The sequence below is a fragment of the Strigops habroptila genome, chromosome 1 (assembly GCF_004027225.2).
Source record: "Strigops habroptila isolate Jane chromosome 1, bStrHab1.2.pri, whole genome shotgun sequence".
Lineage (NCBI taxonomy): Eukaryota > Metazoa > Chordata > Aves > Psittaciformes > Psittacidae > Strigops > Strigops habroptila.
This window is the reverse complement of record NC_044277.2, coordinates 154,070,525-154,092,149: the sequence shown is the minus strand read 5'-3', so window position 1 is coordinate 154,092,149 and position 21,625 is coordinate 154,070,525. Positions and strand designations below refer to the sequence as shown.

Below are 21,625 nucleotides of genomic sequence, written 5' to 3'. Positions count from 1 at the left end.
AGTTGTAATTTGCCAGTGACCCATTCAAAGACAACAATCGCTTTATTTGGCTTGAGCAATTAAAAAGAAAGTATTTAGAAATAGTAAATAAGGTTTAAGAAATAATTGGTACATGGACAGTTTCCTTTAGAAAACAAGAACCCAAGACTATACCCTGTAACATGAGGCAAGGCTACAAAAGGCAGATACCTGCTACACTGGGGAAAATACTGAAGAGAGTCAATTCAAAAGGTTAAAATTACTGGGCTTTTAGGCTGCAGCTCATGCAGAATAGGAGTTTAAAAGGTGGGGATTGCTTGAGAAAAAGAGCCTGTATTTTTTGTTTGTTTTTAAAGAGAAGCAAGTTGGGCAGCATTCCTGTAGGTAACTGGGTTTTTCCTACACAAGTACTTTTATAGAATTCCTTGTAAGAGACAGCATTCTCATAGCTGATACAGCAGTCTCTGCAAATGTCTTCTCATTTACCCATAAATAATTCTCCTTAATATGCACGTTAATGGGAAATGGTGTCTTTCACCCTTCTTACAGTTTTTACTGCCAAACAGCAGCAAAGTTTAGGAGAGTTTCTCCAAACCGTTTCCAGTTGGTTAGAAAGAGATAACTGAAGGAATGCAGACCACAGAACCTTGATTCACAGACCTCTGCTGCTTTTCAGCTTGTCCTGATAAGCACCCACAGTGTCTGGGCAGTTCTTGGAACCCTTATCATGGCTGAATGCAGACCCCACTTGTCTTGCAGTGAATTTCATGCAGCTTTAGGATGCTGAAGAAAACACTAACACAAAATCTATGCTTCAGTGGCTGCCTATGTATCAACAGCAGAAGCAGTAGCACTGCTGATACCAATATATTATTAAACTTGTTTACAGAGAAGGAGCTGCTTTAAGTTAATGCAGTGTCTACCTAAAGAAAAAACTCTCAAAACAACACAAAACCTCCCATCCCAAGACAGAAAAAAAGCATTGGATTGATGTTCCAGTGAAATCAAATTATCCCATATCTGAAGGGGGCCTACAAGGATGCTGGAAAGGGACTCTTCATCAGGGACTGTAGCGACAGGATGAGGGGTGATGAGTTTAAACTGAAACAGGGGAAGTTCAGGTTGGATATAAGGAAGAAGTTCTTTACTGTGAGGCACTGGCACAGGTTGCCCAAAGAAGTGGTGAATGCTCCATCCCTGGCAGCGCTCAAGGCCAGGTTGGACAGAGCCTTGGATGACATGGCCTAGTGTGAGGTGCCCCTGCCCATGGCAGGGAGGTTGGAACTAGATGATCTTAAGGTCCTTTCCAACCCTAAGCATTCTGTGATTCTATGATCTATAATTCAAGACAGTTACTGCTGCTCACCTGGCACAGGATCATTTGTGAAGCTGCAGGAATTCTATTCTGGCTCAGTATCTCACAGTCCAGGGCTAGGTGAAAACATGCTTCTGGGAGTGGAAGAGTTGCTTAAGACTACTTGCCACACATGCATAGCCTCAGGCATTTACAGATTGCAAGAGGAGTTTTTGCTAGAAAATATTGCCCCAATTAAGATTCTTCACCCTAGTTTAAAGTGCATTTTTCTGAGTTCTGAAGGAAAGCAGGTTATGAAAGCTCAGGATGAGAAAATAACTTTGAAGTCCCTATGCTAGGTATTTATATCCCGTCATCATACCCTGTGTGTGCAGTACTGTGAGGTAAGGAATGAAGTCCACTTTATAGGACCCTGGAGCACCTAGATGCTTGGTGCAAGGTTCTGTAGGGCATACCTGACAGAATCTGGAACCAGAGTTCATTCTTCTTGTCAGTATGTCAACCATAACACCACTTGTCTACCTAAAATGCGGGCATTTATTTATATGGACCTTAAAACATCCACAGTTTCATTTTCTAGGGAAAAAATAAATTCCTGTACAAGTTGAAGACTTGTTACACTCCAGTTCTCACAGGATGCTGGGATGTGGGTCCTTTCCTTCTTGGTTTTGGGGACTGCCCGCTTTTATTCTTATGTATTCCCTTAATGCAACCTGTGTATGTGAACTTGCTCTTCTTTGGTTCTCAATTGCACAGTTATCTGTTCTTTCTTTTCTATGTGAACTGGTTTAACAAGATTATGCTCCTGTGATGACCACTGTGGTTTGTGTTCATATCCTGGGACCTCTGGTACCATCCTGGTTTTGAATCTTGTGCCTCCCATTTTGTTCTAGGATAACAACACGGTCAACAAAAACATAACTACATTTTGTCACTATAAACTAAAGCTAATCTAAACCCAGCCTAACCTCTAGATAATTGCTGTCACTGTTAAAATAAGGCAAAATCAGCATAGGCCAACATAACCCAGACAAGTGCTGAGACCCTGCCCTGTCAAGCTACTGCAAATCCTTCAGCCTTTCACTTGCAGTGGTATTTACTTGGCTGCAGACTAAGTCCTGGTTCTTAGGGAGGGCACTGCCGTAGGTGAGGCATTCCGTAATTATCCTTTGCAAACATACCACAACCTTACTTGTTATGTCTTCTTCTCATTTGCCATAAAAACCTGTCACAAGCAGAATGCTTATGTAAATGAATCACACATTGGTACGGAGGCAGCGTTCTCCATGTTTCCAAAATGATATGAAGATGGAATTTATGAGATCAAATTTATGCCAACTTCTTTTTTCTCCCCATTACAGTAACTGCATCGTTCCACAGTGTTCAGAGTTTTCCAAGCTCCTGTTCACGATGATGCTAGTTTTTCTGATAGTCTGCTTATCTTTTCCTTTGGAACAAAAACCTTCTTGGCCAGTTGGGAAGTCTGAAACAAAAGCCCTCGTTTTTTCCTTCACTTTTGTAACTTTCTGTGTGACTCTATTCTGCAGAATATAAGACTTGTCTTTACAAAACATCCTGTGAGCTCTGGCTGGTAACTTCTGTATGATGGTGTAATACTCTGCAGGGTATTGCTTCTATTCTGTCACTGTGTTTTTTCCTCTGGGATTTAGTATATTCTGAAAGATTGGTTCTTTTGGCACGGTCTCAGTTAGATGAAGCTGAAGACGAACTTAAAAGTACTATGTTAGCTATATAGAGTTATTATATATTCATGGAAGTAAATTGAAGAATAAACACTTGAAGTTATTTACAGTTGTCCTCATCTTGATATGTAATAAAGAAATCTTTTACAGTGAGAACAATTAATCACTGGAAAAAGCAGGAAATGAAGCCACATTTTAGTAAATATGTAACTGTTCAGTTATTATTCTTTGCCTTTCTCGTTCTTCCTTTGTCCCCACTCCTCCTCGCGCTGCTGTTTTGCCTCCAAAACAAATAGGTTGAGATGGTGGGTGCAGAAGGAGCACGTCGCTTTACCCTGGTCACACCTATTGCTTTCCCAACCCATTCTTCATCACTGGCTTGGCTCAGTCTCTGCCTCTTGTAAGACTGAACTGCTCTCACAGAGTGACTGCACTTCATGTGAACAGTCTTGAACTGGCTGGGTTACTCCAAATTGTTTAGGAGCCATAAAAGGAGATAGCAAAGGAAGGTAACTACTTGTGCGAAACTAAATGAGTTTTATGCCTCTGCAGCTTTAATGCTGCTATCAATAGCTGGGTTAAAGTCTAGCTAAGAGACACCCCTAGAGCAGTCTTTCCACGCACAACAGGCCTTGTGGAGGTGTAAAAGATTACACTGCTTTCCTAGCAACATACACAGTGCTTGCTGACACTGGGCTCCAGCCCCCACTCAGGACACACTGTGCCACAACTGTTCTAAGTGTATAAAGGATACCACTAGAAAATGGTTGTGCTGATAGCAAACACAGGAGAAATAAAAAGCTTTGTCTTGGAAAGAGCACCAGGGATTGTGTGTGGATTGCTGACAACTGCTTGTACAAGGGTACAGACCTCTTCTTTGGGGGCTATAAAGTGCCTTAATAGATGTTCAGGTGGTTTACAAATATACTACCCCATATGATGACATAGGAATGGTTAAGCAGTTGGGCTTTAAGGAAAAGGAGTAACAGGAAAGGATGACAGGCAAGAAACATTAGATAGGAAAGATGTGAAGGGATTTTGCAGCATTAGGGCAACTAGAAGCAAAATAATAAAATAGGCATATATTTGCTGTTAGTCATGTTGCATTACCCTTTACTTACTACGTGCTTAAGATTCCATTAGACATTCTTTTAAAGCTCTTATTCTGAGGCACCTGATTTCTCTGGGACCTGTTTGTTGACCTCAGAAATAGACTGTGGTAACTGAAGTTCATCGCCAGCATTACTACGTCAGTTTGGAGATATGCTTTTAAAGTCAAGCAAACATCCTGAAATAAACATCCTGATAGAAACTGCAGCTCCAGTACCTCCACGAAACCACACCTACTCCAGACACTTCTGCCCTCATAGCTGTAATAGCTGGGGACATCATTTATGGCCAGTGTAATTTCTTTTACTAGTTCTCTCATGTGGGGAGAGTCAGGATGAGGCCCGGTGAGGGGAACCAGGGTCAGACACAGCCCCTAGATCGCAAGGCCCATGAGATGGGGTATGATCCAGGTGAGGTTGGTCAGGCCCTGCAGGCTGGCTGGTGTCTCCAGGGCCCTGACATGTGGTATAGTTTGCTTGGGTCCTCGAGGGACAGAAGAAAATGTGAGTTTACCATGTGCCAGCGTCAGGTGCATGTTGGCATTACAACAGATAGGATGCCTTCAGTTTGGAGTTGAGTCTGCATCCCACCAGATGCAGATCCGCAGTAAGTAGTATCTGACCCAGGTTCAGTGCTGTACTCTCAGGAGGCAGGACAAGATGATGGCTGCTCAGGAAAGCAAGAGCTTTTGGTGGAATAGCTCCCACAAGCTCAGCATGGCTCGTGATAAGCATTGCAACTCTCTTTGCTGGATGTGTTACAAAGGATGTTCTTCCCCTCAAGGGGAGGTTTCCCATCAGTGAAACAGGAGCAGAGCTAAAAGGCATGATTTCTAGCATCAGCCTTGTGCCAAGGCCCATCCCCTCTGCGCAATGGATGCACCTCCATCCTGAGCTCTGATGTGTGGGTTCTTGTGTGGAATGACGAGGAAGTGGCAGGATCTGTTATTCGCTCTCCCATCCAGGATAAATGTTTTCTCTTGGAAATGTACCCACACCAATGCCTCTTCTCTACAGCTGCAACACAAGAGGTGTAGGAGGTACATAGAAAGGGCTTTATACATCACTTCATGCTGCCTTACTGGTCTTTACGAGCACCTCCTCCCAGTGCTCCTCCGCCTGCACCTAAGCACCCCAAACCAGCCAGCACTCCTGACCTCCTAACCATTCACTCACAGCACTGTCTCCCCAAGTGGGCTCACCCTTTCCAGTTTCTGTTTCTCCTCCACTCGCTTAGAATCAAGGAAATGCAATGATTTGCAGACTCGGTAACTCACTGGCAGGGACACACTGCAGTAGGAAGTGCCCCGCTGTGCACCGGCCAAAGGCTTCCCAGCTGCCAAGTTTCGTTTCTGCAGGCGAGTTAAGAAACCCAAAAGTTTCGTTTTCTGTCTCATGACTGGTTTGACAAACACATCCGTGTCTTGTAAATAGGTGCAGCAATGACCCTTCTGCCCGTGTCCAGGTCAGAGTCCTTTCCAAGCCAAAAAGCAGCGTCTTCCACTTCCTGCACCAGAGCTGAGGTGCTTGATCCTTGGTTTCTTTGCGCTGAAGGGGAACACCCCTAAATAACAGAGATAGAGGGTTCAGAGATTACATGAAATTCCAGTCATTAGTCCCCATCAGCCACTCGCCCCTCTCAGCATTGATATTCTGTTGATTCACACAGACACTGGTGCCTGAGTGAGACCTGCAAGATCCCACCCATGGACTTTGATTTCTCTAAGTCACATAGTCAGCTTTCCCACCTTGTATGGATAGAGATGCAAAACAACCACTGTGGTTGTACTTTTGACAACGCTTTGTTTTTCCAGGTGGCTTTGCCCCATTATTTTGATGCACTCAGAGGGAAGTGACAAACCCCCCTCTCTAAGGTTAGCATTACTTCCTTTCTCCATCCCGAAGTGGGCAGCAGGATAATTAATGTGAACACTCAGCGCAGAGGTGGGTGACCCTCTAAGTTAGAGGCATGGATCTGAAGGAAGGACCACTTGGTGGATAAGGAATTGGCTGGATGGTTGCACTTGAGAGACTTGTGGCCAACAGCTCCATCTCCAAGTGGAGACAGGGATGTGTGGTGTTGGGACAGTGGGATGGAGGCTGAGAGAGCTGGGCTGGTTCAGCCTGGAGAAGAGAAGGCTCCTTAAGGGGGGACCTTAGAGCAGCTCCAGTGCCTAAAGGGGCTACAGGAAACCTGGAGAGGGGCTTTGGACAAGGGGAATGGCTCCCCCCCCTGCCCGAGGGGAGGCTGAGATCAGACATTAGGAAGCTCCCTATGAGGGTGCTGAGGCGCCGCCGCGCCTGCGGCAACCCTGCTGCCACCAGGCGGCGCTCTCCTCCGCGGCGGCGGCGGGCGCGCCCACACCCCTCTGCCCGCCCCTGCAGTCAATGGCAGTGGAGGAGCCTCATGCTCCCACCGCCTTCCGGCCCCGCCTCTGTGTTGCTGTGGTGGCGGCGTGATGGGCACTAGGGTCAGCCAATCAGAGAGCCGGCCGGCCGGCCGAGGGGGCGGGAAGCGGCGGCGCGGCCTTGCCCTTCCCTCAGCGCGCCGTGGCTCCCGCCTCTCCCTGCCGAGGCCCGTCCGTTCGCTGGGGCCGGCGCTCCCCACGCCCCCTTTCCAGCCCAGCCGGGCTCCTGTCAGGGCGCCGATGGCCGCCGGCATCATCCGGCGGCTGGATGAGGCCGTGGTGAACCGCATCGCGGCCGGAGAGGTCATCCAGAGACCGGCGAACGCCATCAAAGAGATGATCGAGAACTGGTACCGCGGGGCCGGGCGGGGCGGACGTGGTTTGGGCGCTCTCGCAGCGGTGCGGTTGAGCGCGCTCACGGCGGGTGCACGGGAGAGCTGCAGGTCCAAAATAACCCTAAATTAGTGCCTGGGTTTGCTTTGCTGCTGTGAAATAAGGCTGTGAATCATCTGCTGTCAGTGTCCAGTGAATGATTCGTCTTGAACGTAAAGGTCTGCATGGGGTTAAGATTGCTGCCCTTCCACTGGCGAGTGTGGTGTGGGCTGTGTCAGCCATGGAAGGAGCAGAGTCTGTGCTGGGTTTCGGTGATGAAAGTTGTTCATAATTGCTGTGGATGGTGTTTTAGAGTCACTATAGGTAGAGGAAAAAGTAAGCAGACCAGAAAGGTTTATTTGAAACAGAATGAATTCCAGTATCACTGTGAGGGTGCTGAGGTGCTGGCACAGACTTTTCCCAGAGAAGCTGTGGCTGCCCCATCCCTGGCAGTGTTCAAGGCCAGGTTGGACACAGGGGCTTGGAGCAACCTGCTCTAGTGGAAGGTGTCCCTGCCCATGGCAGGGGCTTGGAGCTGGATGAGCTTTAAGGTCCCTTCCAACCCAAACCAGGCTGGGATTCTGAGTGATGAGTAGAAACAAATTATCACTTGTATGAGACAAATTCTATATCAAAGTCACGCAGTCCTTTCCTCTCTAGAGTCACCGTTTTCTGGAATGCTTTCTTGTTTTCTGCAGTTTGGATGCTAAATGTACAAGTATCCAGGTGGTAGTGAAAGAAGGTGGTCTGAAGCTCATCCAGGTGCAGGATAATGGCTGTGGCATCAGAGTGAGTAAACAAAGCTGACAGCCATGTGCTGATGTTTAGTACTATCTTTTAATACGTATTTCAGTTTACAAACATTTCTGATCTTGACTTGTAACTATTACTTGTCCCTTTCGCGTAGAAGGAAGATCTGAACATTGTGTGTGAGAGATTTACTACGAGTAAGCTGCAGAAATTTGAAGACTTGGCTAGTATTTCTACCTATGGTTTTCGGGGTGAGGTAAGCTCTTCATCTAAGTTTTGACACTGCTCACTGTTGGTTGTTACCCTGTTGTACTGGTGTTTACATACTATTTCATTCGCAGTGGTCTTCACTGAAGCTTCTGTTTTCTGTGGGAGTCTGCCGTGTGAATACAGTTTAAAATACATTTCTATGTCTTTATGGATGACTAGGGAGAGGTGTATATTCTTTTTGCTTTCTGGAGTAAGAGTTGGTTTTGGGTTTTGTGGTGTTCTGGGTTTTTAAGCAAAACAAGGCCTGTCTTCTCAAGCACTGCTTCAGAAACCTGCAGGTAGTAGACATGAAAGATTTGAGTGGAGGCTGACTCTTAGGCTTTTGTCTAAATATCATATGTAAACCTAAATGTTAGAAATGCACATTTGTCTTGCTTTGCTTTTGCTGTTAGTCAGAGTTGGTATCTCTGATCCCTTGGAGATACTTGTTCTCCATAAGGCTGTATCTAAACTTGTCGGAAAGGAAGAGTTCTGCTTTCCGCTCCAGATGGATAATGAGATATTGAAGTATGTTGCCTGTGCTCAGATACATAGATCCTCGTATGCTCCGGGGAGTGGACTGCTGAGTCCTCTCCTCACACACTTCCAACATAATCAGCTCCACAACCAGTGGGTTCTGGTCCTCGGGCTGTGTAGACATGTCCATTGGATCTTCCAGGAAAACCATTGTAACCAAGCTTTGTAATGTTACCCGTGGTCAGGAGATGAACTTGGGCAGGGATAAGAAAGTAACAGCTAAAACCTTTCAGTTGTTTTTTGTTAATGTGAAAGAAAGAAAAGGGCACAGCTGTAATAGCTTTGCAAATGTCTCTTAGTTAAGTTACATGCTTAGCTACTTGCATTGGCAGAGAGAATGAAATGGTAGAAAAGCCAGAAGGTGGTCCTGGATAAAAGTCAGTGTTATATGTATTAAAATTTGTTCAAGCTTTACTGACCTGCACTTCCCTTGTAAGGGTTTTTACTAACAACTTGCAAGCAGTATATCAAAGTTTAGTGGTGCTGGTTGAAGTGTGGACACTCAGTGGTGGCCAGAGGAAGGTTTACAAAGGTGCTTTCTCTTTCTCTAGGCACTGGCTAGCATCAGTCATGTTGCCCATGTTACAGTGACAACTAAAACAGCTGATGCAAAGTGTGCATACAGGTAGGCTACCTGTTAATTATCCATCTGACTGCTGTGATCAGGAACAGATGCAGTTAATTCTCTTCAGTGGTCTTAGTAGGGAGGAGGGAACAGATGTAGTTAATTGTCTTTTCAGTGACCTCAGTAAGGAGGAGGGTGGGGTGAGGAGTTGTTTTTAGGGTAATTACAAAAAAGACACAGAAAACATAGTTGGAGTGACTTTTTTGTTTTGTTTCACTGATTCCAGGTTGTAAAGGTAAGCTTTAGCTAAACAGTGCATAATTTACTGAAAGACTTACGTGTCTCTTGTGCTCAAAATCCTGTCAAAAAGGGAACAGATCTGACATGTAAAGTCGAGAATTGCTTATACCTGAAGTGTAAAGTGTAGTGTAAGAATTTTTATTAGTCCAAGTCTGGCTAGTAAAGAAAGATAAAATGCGATAATCCTGCCTTTACAGGAAAAGCCTCAGTAACACAATTTCAAGGCACAAATCCCATTACCTGCCTCTTTTTCTTTGCTGTTATTCCCACTCTTCTGCTGCCCCTCTGGGTCCCAAGGTCAATGAAGACAGTTTTCCTCCAGCACAAAGTTGGTGGTGAGGGGATTGCAACCAACTGTCAGTGTCCCAAGTTCCTTGCTGGGAGGAGTGTGATGATGATGTGATTTCTTTTGTCTTCTCCCTTTTGCCATCATGGGTCTGTCTGCCCACTGTAAAACTGGATGTCTGACAACTTCTTATGTTCATTTTTCTGCCCAGAGCTACTTACAGCGATGGAAAAATCAAAGCTCCTCCAAAACCCTGTGCTGGGAACCAAGGAACTCAGATCACGGTAGGGTTTTGTGCCTGTGCTCTCTTGTCCCTTTTCTGTTCCCTGCACCGCTCACTGGTATGTGTTACATTGTCAGGTACATGACAGCATCACCTGGTAGAATATTTTCCAAGTGATGATGTGTCATTTGTTGGGAAGTTGGTTTTGTTTTCCTCACCAAAGGGAGCAAGGTAGAGTTCAGAAGTTGCTGGGGTGTTTTGGTTGGTTGGTTTTGGTGGGTTTTTTTCCTTTCTTCTGAGGATAACATTGTTATTTGCCCTCAAATATTTCAAAACTCTTCTGGACTGCTGAAAACCTCAATGGACAGTTTGGGCTACAAGGAGCTCAGAATACAGAGGGGTGTCTACACTGTATGAGCCAGCATGGGAAGATGAGGGCTGGCACAGGAAACTGCAGAACCACTGTTTGTTGTGCAGTCGTATCTTTCCTATATCTTCCCAAGATTTTAATGCGGGTTGGGATTAGGGTTGGCACTATGATTGGGAAGAATAAGGAGCTCAGAATGGGAAGGAGTGTGTGTGTTGCACAGTGCAGGGTGGGAAGTGCAGGCCTGGCCTTGGAGTCCGCAGTGGGAGTGTGCACCCAGCCGGCTTCCCACGTCAGCCTTTAGGATGATGTGTCCTGAAAAAGAAGCTGAGCTTTACATTTCTGCCTTTCTCAGTATAGCAGGGAAGTAAATAATGAATAATAAATAATGAATAATAATTTGCCTAGATAAGCAAATGAACAGTTAAAGCTGCTGCTTTAATGACATTAACAGCCTTGATTGCAGCAACTGTTCTAATGTTTCCTTACATTTCATTAAAACACAGTGTAATCTTAATCTGTTGTCAGAGAAGTGGTGAATGCCCCATCCCTGGCAGTGTTCAAGGCCAGGTTGGACACAGGGGCTTGGAGCAACCTGCTCTAGTGGAAGGTGTCCCTGCCCGTGGCAGGGGGCTGGAACTGGATGAGCTTTAAGGTCCCTTCCAACCCAAACCAGTCCGGGATCTGCAGTAGAAGGTATATAACTATTGCTGAAAAGAGAGCTGTATTATTGGTAAAAATACTGATGTACCAACATACTTACAAGCATCCATGTCTCTGGAGTTGTATTTGCTTAGGTGACCCTCAGCAGGTAAGGAAGAAATTCAATGTTAAGCCTTCATAATTAAAATATTCTCAGAAAATTTTGTAGTATCTATTAAGAAGATGGATTTAGGTTAGTTACTGTCCTGGGTTCAGCTCTAAGAGTTATTTTTCTTCCCAGCAGCTGGTGCAGTGCTGTGTTTTGGCTTTAGCCTGAGAACAGTGCTGATAACACACCGGTGTTTTAGTTGTTGCTGAGTGGTGCTTACCCTGATCAAGAACTGTTCAGTCTCCGGTGCTTTGTCAGTGGCACTTAGTTGCCAGCTGGGGTTAAACCACAGCAATTGCATAGCAAGGGAAGATTTTGAAAGTCATTTTGAATTGTGATCTTTTTTCTCGGTAGGTTGAAGATCTCTTTTACAATGTAATAACAAGGAGAAAAGCTTTAAAAAATCCAAACGAAGAATATGCAAAAATACTGGAAGTTTGTGGCAGGTACATTGAAACAGGAGTTTGCAATTCTTTAATCTGCCCTGGGGAACGCTGGGGTTTGTCAGAGGGACTGGCGTGTGTGTGCTTGGTGTCATTTTTCAGGGGAAGCAACCTTCTCCTTCATGTCGTGCAGTCTTCAGCTTTAAGCTGACGAAGGGGAGATTTAGGTTGGATATAAGGAAGAAGTTCTTCATCCTTCACCTGTGAGGGTGCTGAGGCGCTGGCACAGGGTGCCCAGAGAAGCTGTGGCTGCCCCATCCCTGGCAGTGTTCAAGGCCAGGTTGGACACAGGGGCTTGGAGCAACCTGCTCTAGTGGAAGGTGTCCCTGCCCATGGCAGGGGGTTGGAGCTGGATGAGCTTTAAGGTCCCTCCCAACCCAAACCATTCCATGATTCCCTGTTTTTCAGGTATGCCATCCATAACTCAGGCATCAGCTTTTCAGTTAAAAAGGTATGAAAATAAGTCTTTATAATTTCACCGTGTGTCTGTGTATGTGTGTGTGTATATAATGTCTGTGTCTGACAAGGCCAGGAAACGGGCACTGCATCTTTTGCAGCAGGAGCAGTGTATAGAACCTTCCCTTGTACAGAAATGCTGAAGCATATTTGATGCAGTTCCCGTAGGAAACACATCAGTTAAAAGCAAACAAGGCACAAATATATTTGTCAGGAGTTTGGTTTTTTTCCTGTGTGGCCAATGTTTTATTTTGTTGTAGCTTTATGAGCTGTTTTAGCTTCTTTTGGGAGTCTGGTTACTAATTGCTGTATGAAAGAGGATGGGGTTGAGAACCTTCCGTGGCATTTTGGATTCTTTGCTGAGCTGCTTATGTTCCTCGCTTTTGATTGAATTAATGATGCTCATTTCTGCTCCCTTCAGCAAGGTGAAACCGTGTCAGATGTTAGAACCTTATCAAACGCCTCAACAGTGGACAACATCAGATCCATCTTTGGGAATGCTGTTAGCAGGTATGTTGATGTCACGTTTCCTTCTGACATTTTCTAGTAGATCATAGAATCCTGGAATGGAATACAAATCTCCTTCCCCTTTCTCTCTTGAAGAACACGGGCTGTGCTAACTTCTGCTTCTTTCAAGGTGAATTGCAGAGAAGAGGGAGTGTTGCAGTACCAGAGCTCTCCCTTGTCTTTTAGAATGTGGGATGTTCCTTCAGTGTATCGGAAGGAAAGAGGGAGGTCACAAAGTTGTTCCTCTAAAAGAGAACCATTTGCTTTAACTTTCTGTGTGCTCATTTAAAATGAGCAAGCTGTACCTGTGTTCTCTGCAAGCTCCTGGCCTCTTCTGTGCCAGGAAAATCTTAATCTTACCCGTTCTTACTACAGTGCTGTCTGATGTGTTCTGAAGTTCCCTCAAATTTGCTTTTCTGGATTCCTCTGGTTTGCTGTGTTGACAAAAGCTACATTAGCTGAGGCTGAGCAAACAAGGCAAAGCATTTTAAAACAAATATATTTTCAAGAGGTGATTGGTTTTATCTACCAGTTTAGGGAAAATTCTCCTTATAAGACATTCAGCTGTGAAGGATCCATTGAATGGACTTGTAGAATGGATTTGTCCCATGAATACATGGGTGTCAGTTACTCAAGTCACACTTCACATAGGGAATGTAACTTTTAATACAGGGAAACACTGTTATGAGCCAGCAAACTGGAGAGGCTGTTTAGTGACAAGGTTTGCAGTGTCTGTGTGTATTTCTTATGCGTTTGTTTTTTGTCTACTACTAATGCTTGTTTGATACATGTTTTCCTTTGTACAGTTCCATATAAATTGTCCATTTCAATGTGAATGCTTGGATCAAATGCTTTCAAGCAACACTTTATTTCACTGGTTTAAGGTGGCGTTGAGCCTGGCTTCTTGTTTGGAATTACAAAATGAACACAGCTAAAAATGGCATTTGGTAGATCCCTGAGGTTGGATTGGAAAGAAGTAGCCTGTAAGCCTTGTCTCTGCCAGCTTCTGAAGCTGGCCCGATGCCTTGCTCGAGAGCTGTGCTCACAAACTGCCAGAGTGCATTTCCTTGGCTAACGAATCATGAAAATCATCACAACTATCATGAAAATGATTTTTGTGGCTCAGCAATGAACGTTTGAGCTCAAATCATTCCTGAGGGTTTCATGGTACAGCTGTGAGATGAACACAGAGCAGTGTATTGCTACTCGTGAGCACTGCTTGAAGTGTGCCTCAACAGAAGTCGTGTTTTGTCTGTGTCTCTGTGAACAGGGAGCTGATAGAAGTGGACTGTGAGGATGCGAGCCTGGCCTTTAAAATGAAAGGCTACATCACAAATGCAAACTACTCTGTGAAGAAATGTATATTTCTACTCTTCATAAACCGTGAGTTTGAAACAAAAAGGCAGCGTTTTGTACATTCACAGGTTGCTCAGATAATCAGGAGAAGAACAAAACTTCCTGAAGAGCTACAGAGTGTATGAGCCTGCCTGAAAACACAGAGGAATAAGTTTTACAGTTCATTGTAGATCTGGTTTTCTGTTTGTAGTGTGCATTGTGGTTTGCACTCTGCATAGTGGGAAGCAGCTCAGGCTGGGCCTAAAGATACCGAAGCTTGTGGAGTGTCAAGGTGGTGATTGTGTCCTGCCAGCTTACACGGGGTGGTCTTTCCATTCTGTAGCTGTGTTGGCATGGGGGGCAGCAAACCTTGACTGCATGAAGGAATGAAAAGGTAGTCTGGTTATTTTAGTACTTGTGGAAAAAACTACTTCAAAACATAAAGCATCCCAAGCAGATGGTGCCTATTCCTGGGTTTAGATGAGGAATAAACAGGGCTCAGGGGAAAACCACATGTACCGGGTGCCCTTTGAAGACGGGAAGTGTGAAGCTGTTGGTGTGGAGGAGCAGTGGGGCGCTGTGTGTCAGTGAGGCTCTCCAGAGCACTGCTTTGTTGTGTGTTTCAGACCGGTTGGTGGAGTCGGCCGCCCTGCGGAAAGCCATAGAGACTGTCTATGCTGCTTACCTGCCAAAAGGCACACATCCCTTCCTCTACTTAAGGTAAAGTAACATGAAGAAGTAGCCTTTTAATACCACCTTGTAGGACATAGCTGGGGTGATTTGGTTCAGAAGGGCATCTGTGATCCCGATAGTAGTGTTAAGCATTGCACTGGGGTAATTAATTGCCAGACAGGAGATAATTAAATCACCTTAAAGAAATCTTAAGAAGACAGGCCTTGTTCTCAGAAGTAGTCAGTGTCTGTAATTTCAGGTTAAGTCCCTTCATATTAAATCACGAGACACTGCAAGTAAAAGAGACTTCCATAGTACAGTGGAGAGATTGGTTTGAGCTTCCTCATGAAAGCTGATTTAGTGAGTTTGGAAGAGAGTTCTGCAGATTAAGTATTAATACACCAAACAAACCTGACCACAGTGTAACTTCAGGAGGTTTCAGGACCATTTTGACATCTTTGTGATGAAGTAACAGCCCCAAGCCTGACACCCATAGTACCAAACCACGTTGTGCCCTCTCCGATTAGATTTAACTTCTTTTCCAATGTTTTCCAGCCTGGAAATAGTCCCCCAGAATGTAGATGTGAACGTGCACCCTACAAAACACGAGGTCCATTTCCTCCATGAAGACAGTATTCTAGAGCGTGTACAGCAGCACATAGAGAGCAAGTTACTGGGCTCCAACTCTTCAAGGATGTACTTCACTCAGGTGAGAGGTGTTTGGAGTGTCTGTGGCTCTGCACTGTTTGAGCTGTGGTGGATACATTTAGTCTGTCAAATAGCACAATCTATGTAGTGATTAACAGCCTTCTACTGGTAGCTTGAGATCTTTGTGTCTCAGGGATTAAATTGCTTTAATAAGCCAATGTTAATGTGGCAAAGGAGAGAAGAAGCGTACAGACCCATTGTTGGTACCTTCCTGTCAGGTGTCTGATCAGTTGTTTTGGTTTTACAAGTATATTATAGCCTTGAGATGTGGTAAATCAGTTCTTTTCCTGCCCTGGTTCCTGTGAAAGATGTGACTGAGGAAACCGTTCTGTGTATTTGACATCGCTTTGGGCTTAATCAAACCAGAGAAAACTCAGGAAGATTCCCTAATCCCTCCTTATGTAGAGCATAGTATAAGAATTATAACTATTTCAAAACACCCATTTCCTTGTGATTTTTCACATTAAAGATTTTCCCTTTGAGGCAAAGGAATGCCAACTAACTGTTTTGTTAACTGCCAAGACAGCGACATTCCCAATATGTGGATAGCAAGTGCAGAGCTGGTGGCCTGTTCCAGCACCTGACACTGTGTGTGTGGGGTTTGAAAGCTACTCCCTGCTGAGCAGTAACGTGCTGCGAGGAGCGTGGCTGATCTTTGTGTTCTTTTTCCTTGCCCGTGCCTGAACCAAGACCTTGCTTCCCGGGGCTGACTGCTCCTCCAGCGAGGTGGTGAAGCCAGCAGCAAACTCCTCCGCGGCCGCCAAAGGAGCCAGTGACAAAGTGTACGCGCACCAGATGGTGCGCACCGATTCCCGGGAGCAGAAGCTGGACGCTTTCCTGCAGCCGGCAAACAACCCCCTGAGCACAGCCCCCGGGGAGGCGCCAGCCCAGGGCAGTGCCAGGCCCAGGGACGGGGCAGCCGGGCCCCAGGACGTCGAGATGGCAGATGTGGGTGCTCCGGTGGAAGCGACCCCCCGTGCTCAGGAGGACACAGCGGTGTCCGCGGCGCTGGGGGACAGCGGACACTTGTCTCCTGAGGCAGCGCTGCCTCGGTAAGTCTCACCTTTCCCAAGGGAATACCCATTTATCCCACAGCCTGGCCCTGAAACTGAGGAGTTTTGGACTTCTGCTTTCTCAGAAGGAAGATTTTTTCCTAGAATAACTTTCCATGGCGTTTTATGGAGAAATTGAACTTCAGCCGTGAATGGCAAATCACATGGCTTGTGATGGAGTCTGTACCTGGGATTTCTGTGCGTACCGAAAGGCAGGAAGCTGTTGTAATAATGACATTAACTTAAGCATGGGGAGATCTTTGGAGGCCCTCCTTTTTGGGGGGGTGTAGAAACTCCATCACTGAATTTGGCAGACATTGCCCTAGTAAAGGTAAAAGTGCTGGAATGTTTCTATAGCTCCTGCTGTTAGGAGAGGCCGGAGGCTTCTGAGGGAACCCAATCCCCCCCAGTGTGATCATTAAAAATGATAATGGCAAAAAATCATCAAAAACATCAACATTTTTTTTGATGTGCCCTTTAGAGCCCAACTTGCTTTATGCTTCATCAGGTGTCTCATGTGATTGGTGTTAGAGAGTCAGGAATTCTCTTAAGAATTACCTTTTCCCAGCAAATTATGCCTAGGAAGTAAAAGAAAAGAGTCTTTCTTTCTGGGAAGCATTTTGTGTAAAGGTACAGCATGTGAATTGAGCATCCCATCTGTTGGTGTGGTAGAAGAGTTACCATAGTTCCTTTTGGTTTGCTATTGCAGGAAGAGGCCACGGGAAGACGCAGACACAGAAATGGAGGAAGATGACAGCAGGAAGGACATGACTGCTGCCTGCACCCCTCGAAGAAGAATTATCAACCTGACCAGCGTGTTGACTCTGCAGGAGGAAATCAGTAGCCAGGCACATGCAAGTAAGCAAGGCTTCTGCTGCTCAAGATGAGTGTTGTTTCACCAGCTAAGGATGTCTGAACTGCTGAGGAAGAAGGTGTTTAAGAGGTGGGCCAGTCAGCTCCACTGTGCTGCTCCGTGAGCTTGTAACTGAAATGTGTCTTAACCACCAAGGGCCAGGGTGTGAAGAGGTGATGTCCAGCCTGGAGAAGAGAAGGATCCTGAAGGGGAGACCTTAGAGCAGCTCCAGTGCCTAAAGGGGCTCCAGGAAACCTGGAGAGGGGCTTTGGCCAAGGGCCTGTAGGGACAGGCCAAGGGGAATGGCTTTAACCTGCCAGAGGGGAGATTGAGATGAGCTCTGAGGCAGAAGCTCTTCCCTGTGAGGGTGCTGAGGCGCTGGCACAGACTTTTCCCAGAGAAGCTGTGGCTGCCCTGTCCCTGGCAGTGTTCAAGGCCAGGTTGGACACAGGGGCTTGGAGCAACCTGCTCTCCTGTGGCTGGAAATGAATTCTGAAAGGCTGAGATGTATTTAATGTTTAATTTGCACTGTGGGTTAACTGTTGTGTTACATCACAAGTGAAAACTGTGTGTGTTCATGCACAGAAATGAGTAACACTTCAAAATGTGGATAACTGGTGGTACGGACCAGTAAGAAGCAGCAGTGACTGAATAGTCATCTGAGACTTTAATGCCAAAACCCCACAAACCACTCAGCTAAATAAACTAGGGCAGGGTTGCAAATATGAAATTATACCCTATTGTTTCTCACCCCCCTCCCCTCCATTGTTCCAGGTCTTCAGGAGATGCTAAGGGACCACTCTTTTGTGGGCTGTGTCAGTCCTCAGTGGGCGCTGGCCCAGTATCAGACAAAACTGTATCTTCTCAATACAACAAAACTCAGGTAAAGCACATGTTAGACTTGTCAGTTGAAGTAAATACCAATTAACAACCTAATTAGAAGAAGGAAGGAAAACAGTGGGGACAACAACATAATTTACTTGTTGCCTGTCTGAAAAGTCTTAGGCTAAAGATGAAGCAGTGAGTTCAGAACAGTGGAAAACAATCCTGGTGTGCTGGGGAGGAGGGAATCAGTGTAACTGACTGATAGCAGCTGTACTGTGTGCTCGTGGGCTGGGGAAAGGGAAAGACGTTGTGTGAGTGAAGAGGTTGAAATGCAAGGTATTGGGATGAATTGATAGTGGCTGCATGTGTGAGTAGGTACCAATGTGGCCCATGTCAGCAACCAAGAAACAAGATTCAGTTGTCAGCATCTGGATAGCGCATGTGAGTCTGTAACTAAACCGTTCAGGTCTGTGTTAGTGTTACTGGATATGTACATCTGGTGTTTCCTTACTTTTCCCCTCTTTGTAATGGGAACTGGTTGAGACGTGATCCTGACCATATAACTGACTTTTGTACTTCCAATTTAGCCAGGAACTCTTCTACCAGATACTTATTTATGACTTCGCAAACTTCGGAGTCTTAAGGTTGTCTGTAAGTACAATTTTACATTATATCCTACGTAAAACCATTTTAAAAGCATTTCTTTCCAAGAAGCCTGTCCTCTCAGGGAAATGCACAGTTTCACACCTTGAGTTTTGTCCACTCCAAGACTGATGTTGCATTTCTTCTACAGTAAGAATAAAACGTAGAATTACTGGTGTGCTTTGGAGCTTGGCTGTGATGAGCAGAACTGTTTGCTCCGCAGGCCAGAGATGGTAAATGACAATTAGTTGTATGTGTAAGAAGCAGCTACAGGATTTCCAGTAGAGCATATTGATCATTAACAGGTTTTGCCTTCTCCATTTTTAGGAGCCAGCTCCTGTATATGAACTTTCAATGCTTGCTTTAGAGGACCCTGAAAGTGGCTGGACAGAAGAAGATGGCCCAAAAGAAGGGCTCGCTGAGTACATTGTGGAGTTCCTCAAAAAGAAGACTGAAATGTTGAAAGATTATTTTTCTCTTGAAATCGATGAGGTAACTGCTGCTCTTACTGCTAACAGTAACGGAGAGGTGGCCTTGGCACTGCTGGCTTTATGGTTGGACTCCATCTTAAAGGTCTTTTCCAACCTAAAAGATTCAATGCTTCTACATTTTGGTAGATAACTGCGGTAGTTTGCTTGCAGTATCACTAAGAACTAGCCCCAGAATGACTTGGGTGGCTTATTCCTTTCAGGATAGAAGCTGTTTTTAGAAGGGTGCTACACAAAGTAGTTTACATTCAGTTAGTTACCAAATAAAATGCCTTAGTCGTTGCTTCCATAACTAAGATGTAGATCTCTTATCCAGCAAGATGTGCAGCTTAGCCCTGCCTGGCTGCAGCTGGTTACAGCATCCCCATTGCTCTCCCTGTGCCTTGCCTTTGTCTGGCCTAACACATCCCTTACCCTATACAAAACTGAACTGCTTCATCGAGGCTCATAGAACTCAGACACTTCACCTGGATATTCTCCTGGGAAGTGGGATCTGTGTAGCCAGGGGCTAGAGGCAGAGGAGGCGGCTGAATTCAGCTCTTCCTGAGCTGAGTGGCCTCAATTGAGCCTAACCACCACTAACCCTCTTCCTGCAATGCCTGCCTCACACCAGGCTTTAAAAACTTGTAACTTCAGCTACCCCAAAGGCTCACTGAGCTTGGTCGGAATCAGTCTTGCAATACACAGTTTTTTGGTGCAGTTACTGGAAGAAGGAACATTTGGGGTTTTTACTGAAGCAGCAGTGATTTCTTGCAGGAAGGAAACCTCGTTGGGTTGCCGCTTTTGATAGACAACTATGTTCCGCCGCTGGAAGGACTGCCCATGTTCGTCCTTCGTCTGGCCACAGAGGTACATTCTCTCGATGATTTTCTTCATTCACAAGTGACTTTTTCAATTTAGGAAAGAATGAAGTGAACCAAATTAATTCAGTAGAAGCTGCCAAGGCAAGGCTGGAGTTGGTTAAATGCACTGGTCCATGCTCCAGCCACTTGTGCTGTGGTTACTGATGAGCAGTGCTTTGCCTCTGCATTCATTACTGATGGAATGAGCATGTATTGTGAGTTGGAAGCCTGTGTTGTTACATCTCTTTGTTCTATTCTTTTACCTTGTCAGCACAAAAATGGCCAAGACATTACGATGACTTTTACATATTAACAACCTCTATCAGGTCTCTGGCTGCTGCCCAGATTCTATTAAGTTACTTTTTTCTTGTAACAGGTAAACTGGGATGAAGAAAAGCCATGTTTTGAAAGCCTAAGCAAAGAACTAGCGCTGTTCTACTCCATTAGGAAGCAATACGTGATAGATGAAGCCAACCCCACAAACTCTCAGGTACACGAACATGTAACTAGTCCTCTGAACAGGTAACACCACACAGGAACCTCCTCCTCTTTCAGCTCTGGACTTCTGGTCCCAACACCACTTTCGGTGAAGCGAATCAAGCAGCAGTGTGGCAAGATGAATGTGGCTTCCATTTTCTGATCATATGTATTAACCTTTTAACTCTGGGTATTGCAGGGTACTTGATATTTCAACAGTTCTTGCCTTGAGTTGAGGCTGTATGTTTTAATCTGCTGAGCCAAGCAGATTTCTATAGAAGTTAGTTATAAATAGAGCCTGCTTCTAAGTACCTGCTTAATCATTCAGTAAGTGACTTTCCAGAGCTTAAAATTAACCTCACTGTACACAATGAGCTTCTCTAGTACAAGGAAGACTTTTACCATCGTGGTAGTCATAGGTAATAAAGGCCTTTAAGAAGTGCTCTCCTCTTGTCAGTTTAATTGCTTGTCTTTTTTCCCCTGCATTTCAGACTGAAGATTCTGACTCTGGCTCAACAAAGTGGAAATGGACTGTGGAACATGTACTTTACAAAGCTTTTAGGACTCATCTTTTACCTCCTAAACACTTTGCAGAAGACGGCAACATTTTGCAGCTTGCTAACCTGCCTGACCTGTATAAAGTTTTTGAGAGATGTTGAGCAAGACTGGGGTGTATCAAAAACCATTCGTGCTGCATTCTGTTCTACTGAGTAGAGGAGAAAGCTGGAATATTCCTGGAGGAAAGAAGAAGAGGGGATTTAATATCATACTAACAGGATAGCAAATGATCTGGTTTCCATCTGTTGATGAAAGGAGGAAAAGAATTGTTTTAGCTATGTGTAAACCCAACTGAAGTGCCTGAGATCAAATGCACTTACACTCAGTGTCACTGTTAAGCAGGATGCTAACAGAATACAACTCTGACTGAAGAAAAATTACTGGGTTTAAGTGAAAGGAGAGGGATCTTAATTGAAACGTGAGGGCTTCAACTTTGCTTCTTGAAAACAATACAGGTTATGCACCTCCTTGTGGTTTATGTGTCTGTTGTGTGACAGAGCCTACCCTGTGAATGTACATGTGACGTGCTTAAAATCACCTGTCACTGCAGGAGCTTGTCTTGTATTTCAGACCTCTTACTGAAATAAGGCCAATCCCTTCCCTTTAAACCAAGGAGTCTGAAAATGGGTGAATTGCGTGGCAGAGAGCAAGTGAGCGTGCACACAGGACATCGGGGCAAAGGGAGCTACAGCTGACAGTGACCACATGCTCCAGCAGGCAAATGCTTGAGCTTGAATTTCACCCCTGAAACTATCCCCTTGCAGGTAGTTAAGAGAAACTTGATCACAGAGTG

At 45.2% G+C, this 21,625-nt stretch overlaps 1 protein-coding gene and 1 long non-coding RNA gene across 11 annotated transcripts; one reads left to right on the top strand and one right to left on the bottom strand.

The window, feature by feature from the left end:
* Window positions 1-1,022: 1,022 nt before the first annotated feature.
* LOC115611385 lies at window positions 1,023-7,860 on the bottom strand. The gene is made up of 3 exons (XR_003992563.1): window positions 7,777-7,860; window positions 6,715-6,719; window positions 1,023-1,034 (listed from the first exon to the last, which is right to left on the bottom strand). It is a non-coding gene; the product is annotated as an uncharacterized LOC115611385 (long non-coding RNA).
* Window positions 6,644-21,310, top strand: MLH1 (mutL homolog 1). 10 transcript variants are annotated; one of them, XR_003992549.1, is made up of 19 exons: window positions 6,644-6,864; window positions 7,585-7,675; window positions 7,794-7,892; window positions 8,974-9,047; window positions 9,785-9,857; window positions 11,329-11,420; window positions 11,826-11,868; window positions 12,295-12,383; window positions 13,651-13,763; window positions 14,342-14,435; window positions 14,943-15,096; window positions 15,786-16,147; window positions 16,857-17,005; window positions 17,775-17,883; window positions 18,413-18,700; window positions 18,795-18,959; window positions 19,712-19,804; window positions 20,174-20,287; window positions 20,766-21,310. XR_003992549.1 is itself a non-coding variant. In XM_030494136.1 (19 exons), the coding sequence occupies exons 1-19, from the start codon at window positions 6,755-6,757 to the stop codon at window positions 20,931-20,933; spliced, it is 2,256 nt and encodes a 751-aa protein (XP_030349996.1). In that variant the 5' UTR covers window positions 6,644-6,754; the 3' UTR covers window positions 20,934-21,310. The 10 variants fall into 10 exon arrangements, 9 of the variants coding, with proteins under 9 accessions (XP_030349996.1, XP_030350013.1, XP_030350023.1 ...); XM_030494136.1 differs by having other exon boundaries at window positions 18,413-18,476; XM_030494144.2 differs by lacking the exon at window positions 7,794-7,892 and having other exon boundaries at window positions 6,661-6,864; window positions 18,413-18,476.
* The last annotated feature ends 315 nt before the right edge of the window (window positions 21,311-21,625 follow it).

Bases quoted from the DNA above. Each gene is read 5' to 3' on its own strand.
- MLH1 (XM_030494136.1), top strand. From the start codon at position 6,755: ATGGCCGCCGGCATCATCCGGCGGCTGGATGAGGCCGTGGTGAACCGC. The intron at 7,676-7,793 runs GTGAGTAAACAA...CCTTTCGCGTAG, and splicing joins ATAATGGCTGTGGCATCAGA to AAGGAAGATCTGAACATTGT. The intron at 9,858-11,328 runs GTAGGGTTTTGT...TTTTCTCGGTAG, and splicing joins ACCAAGGAACTCAGATCACG to GTTGAAGATCTCTTTTACAA.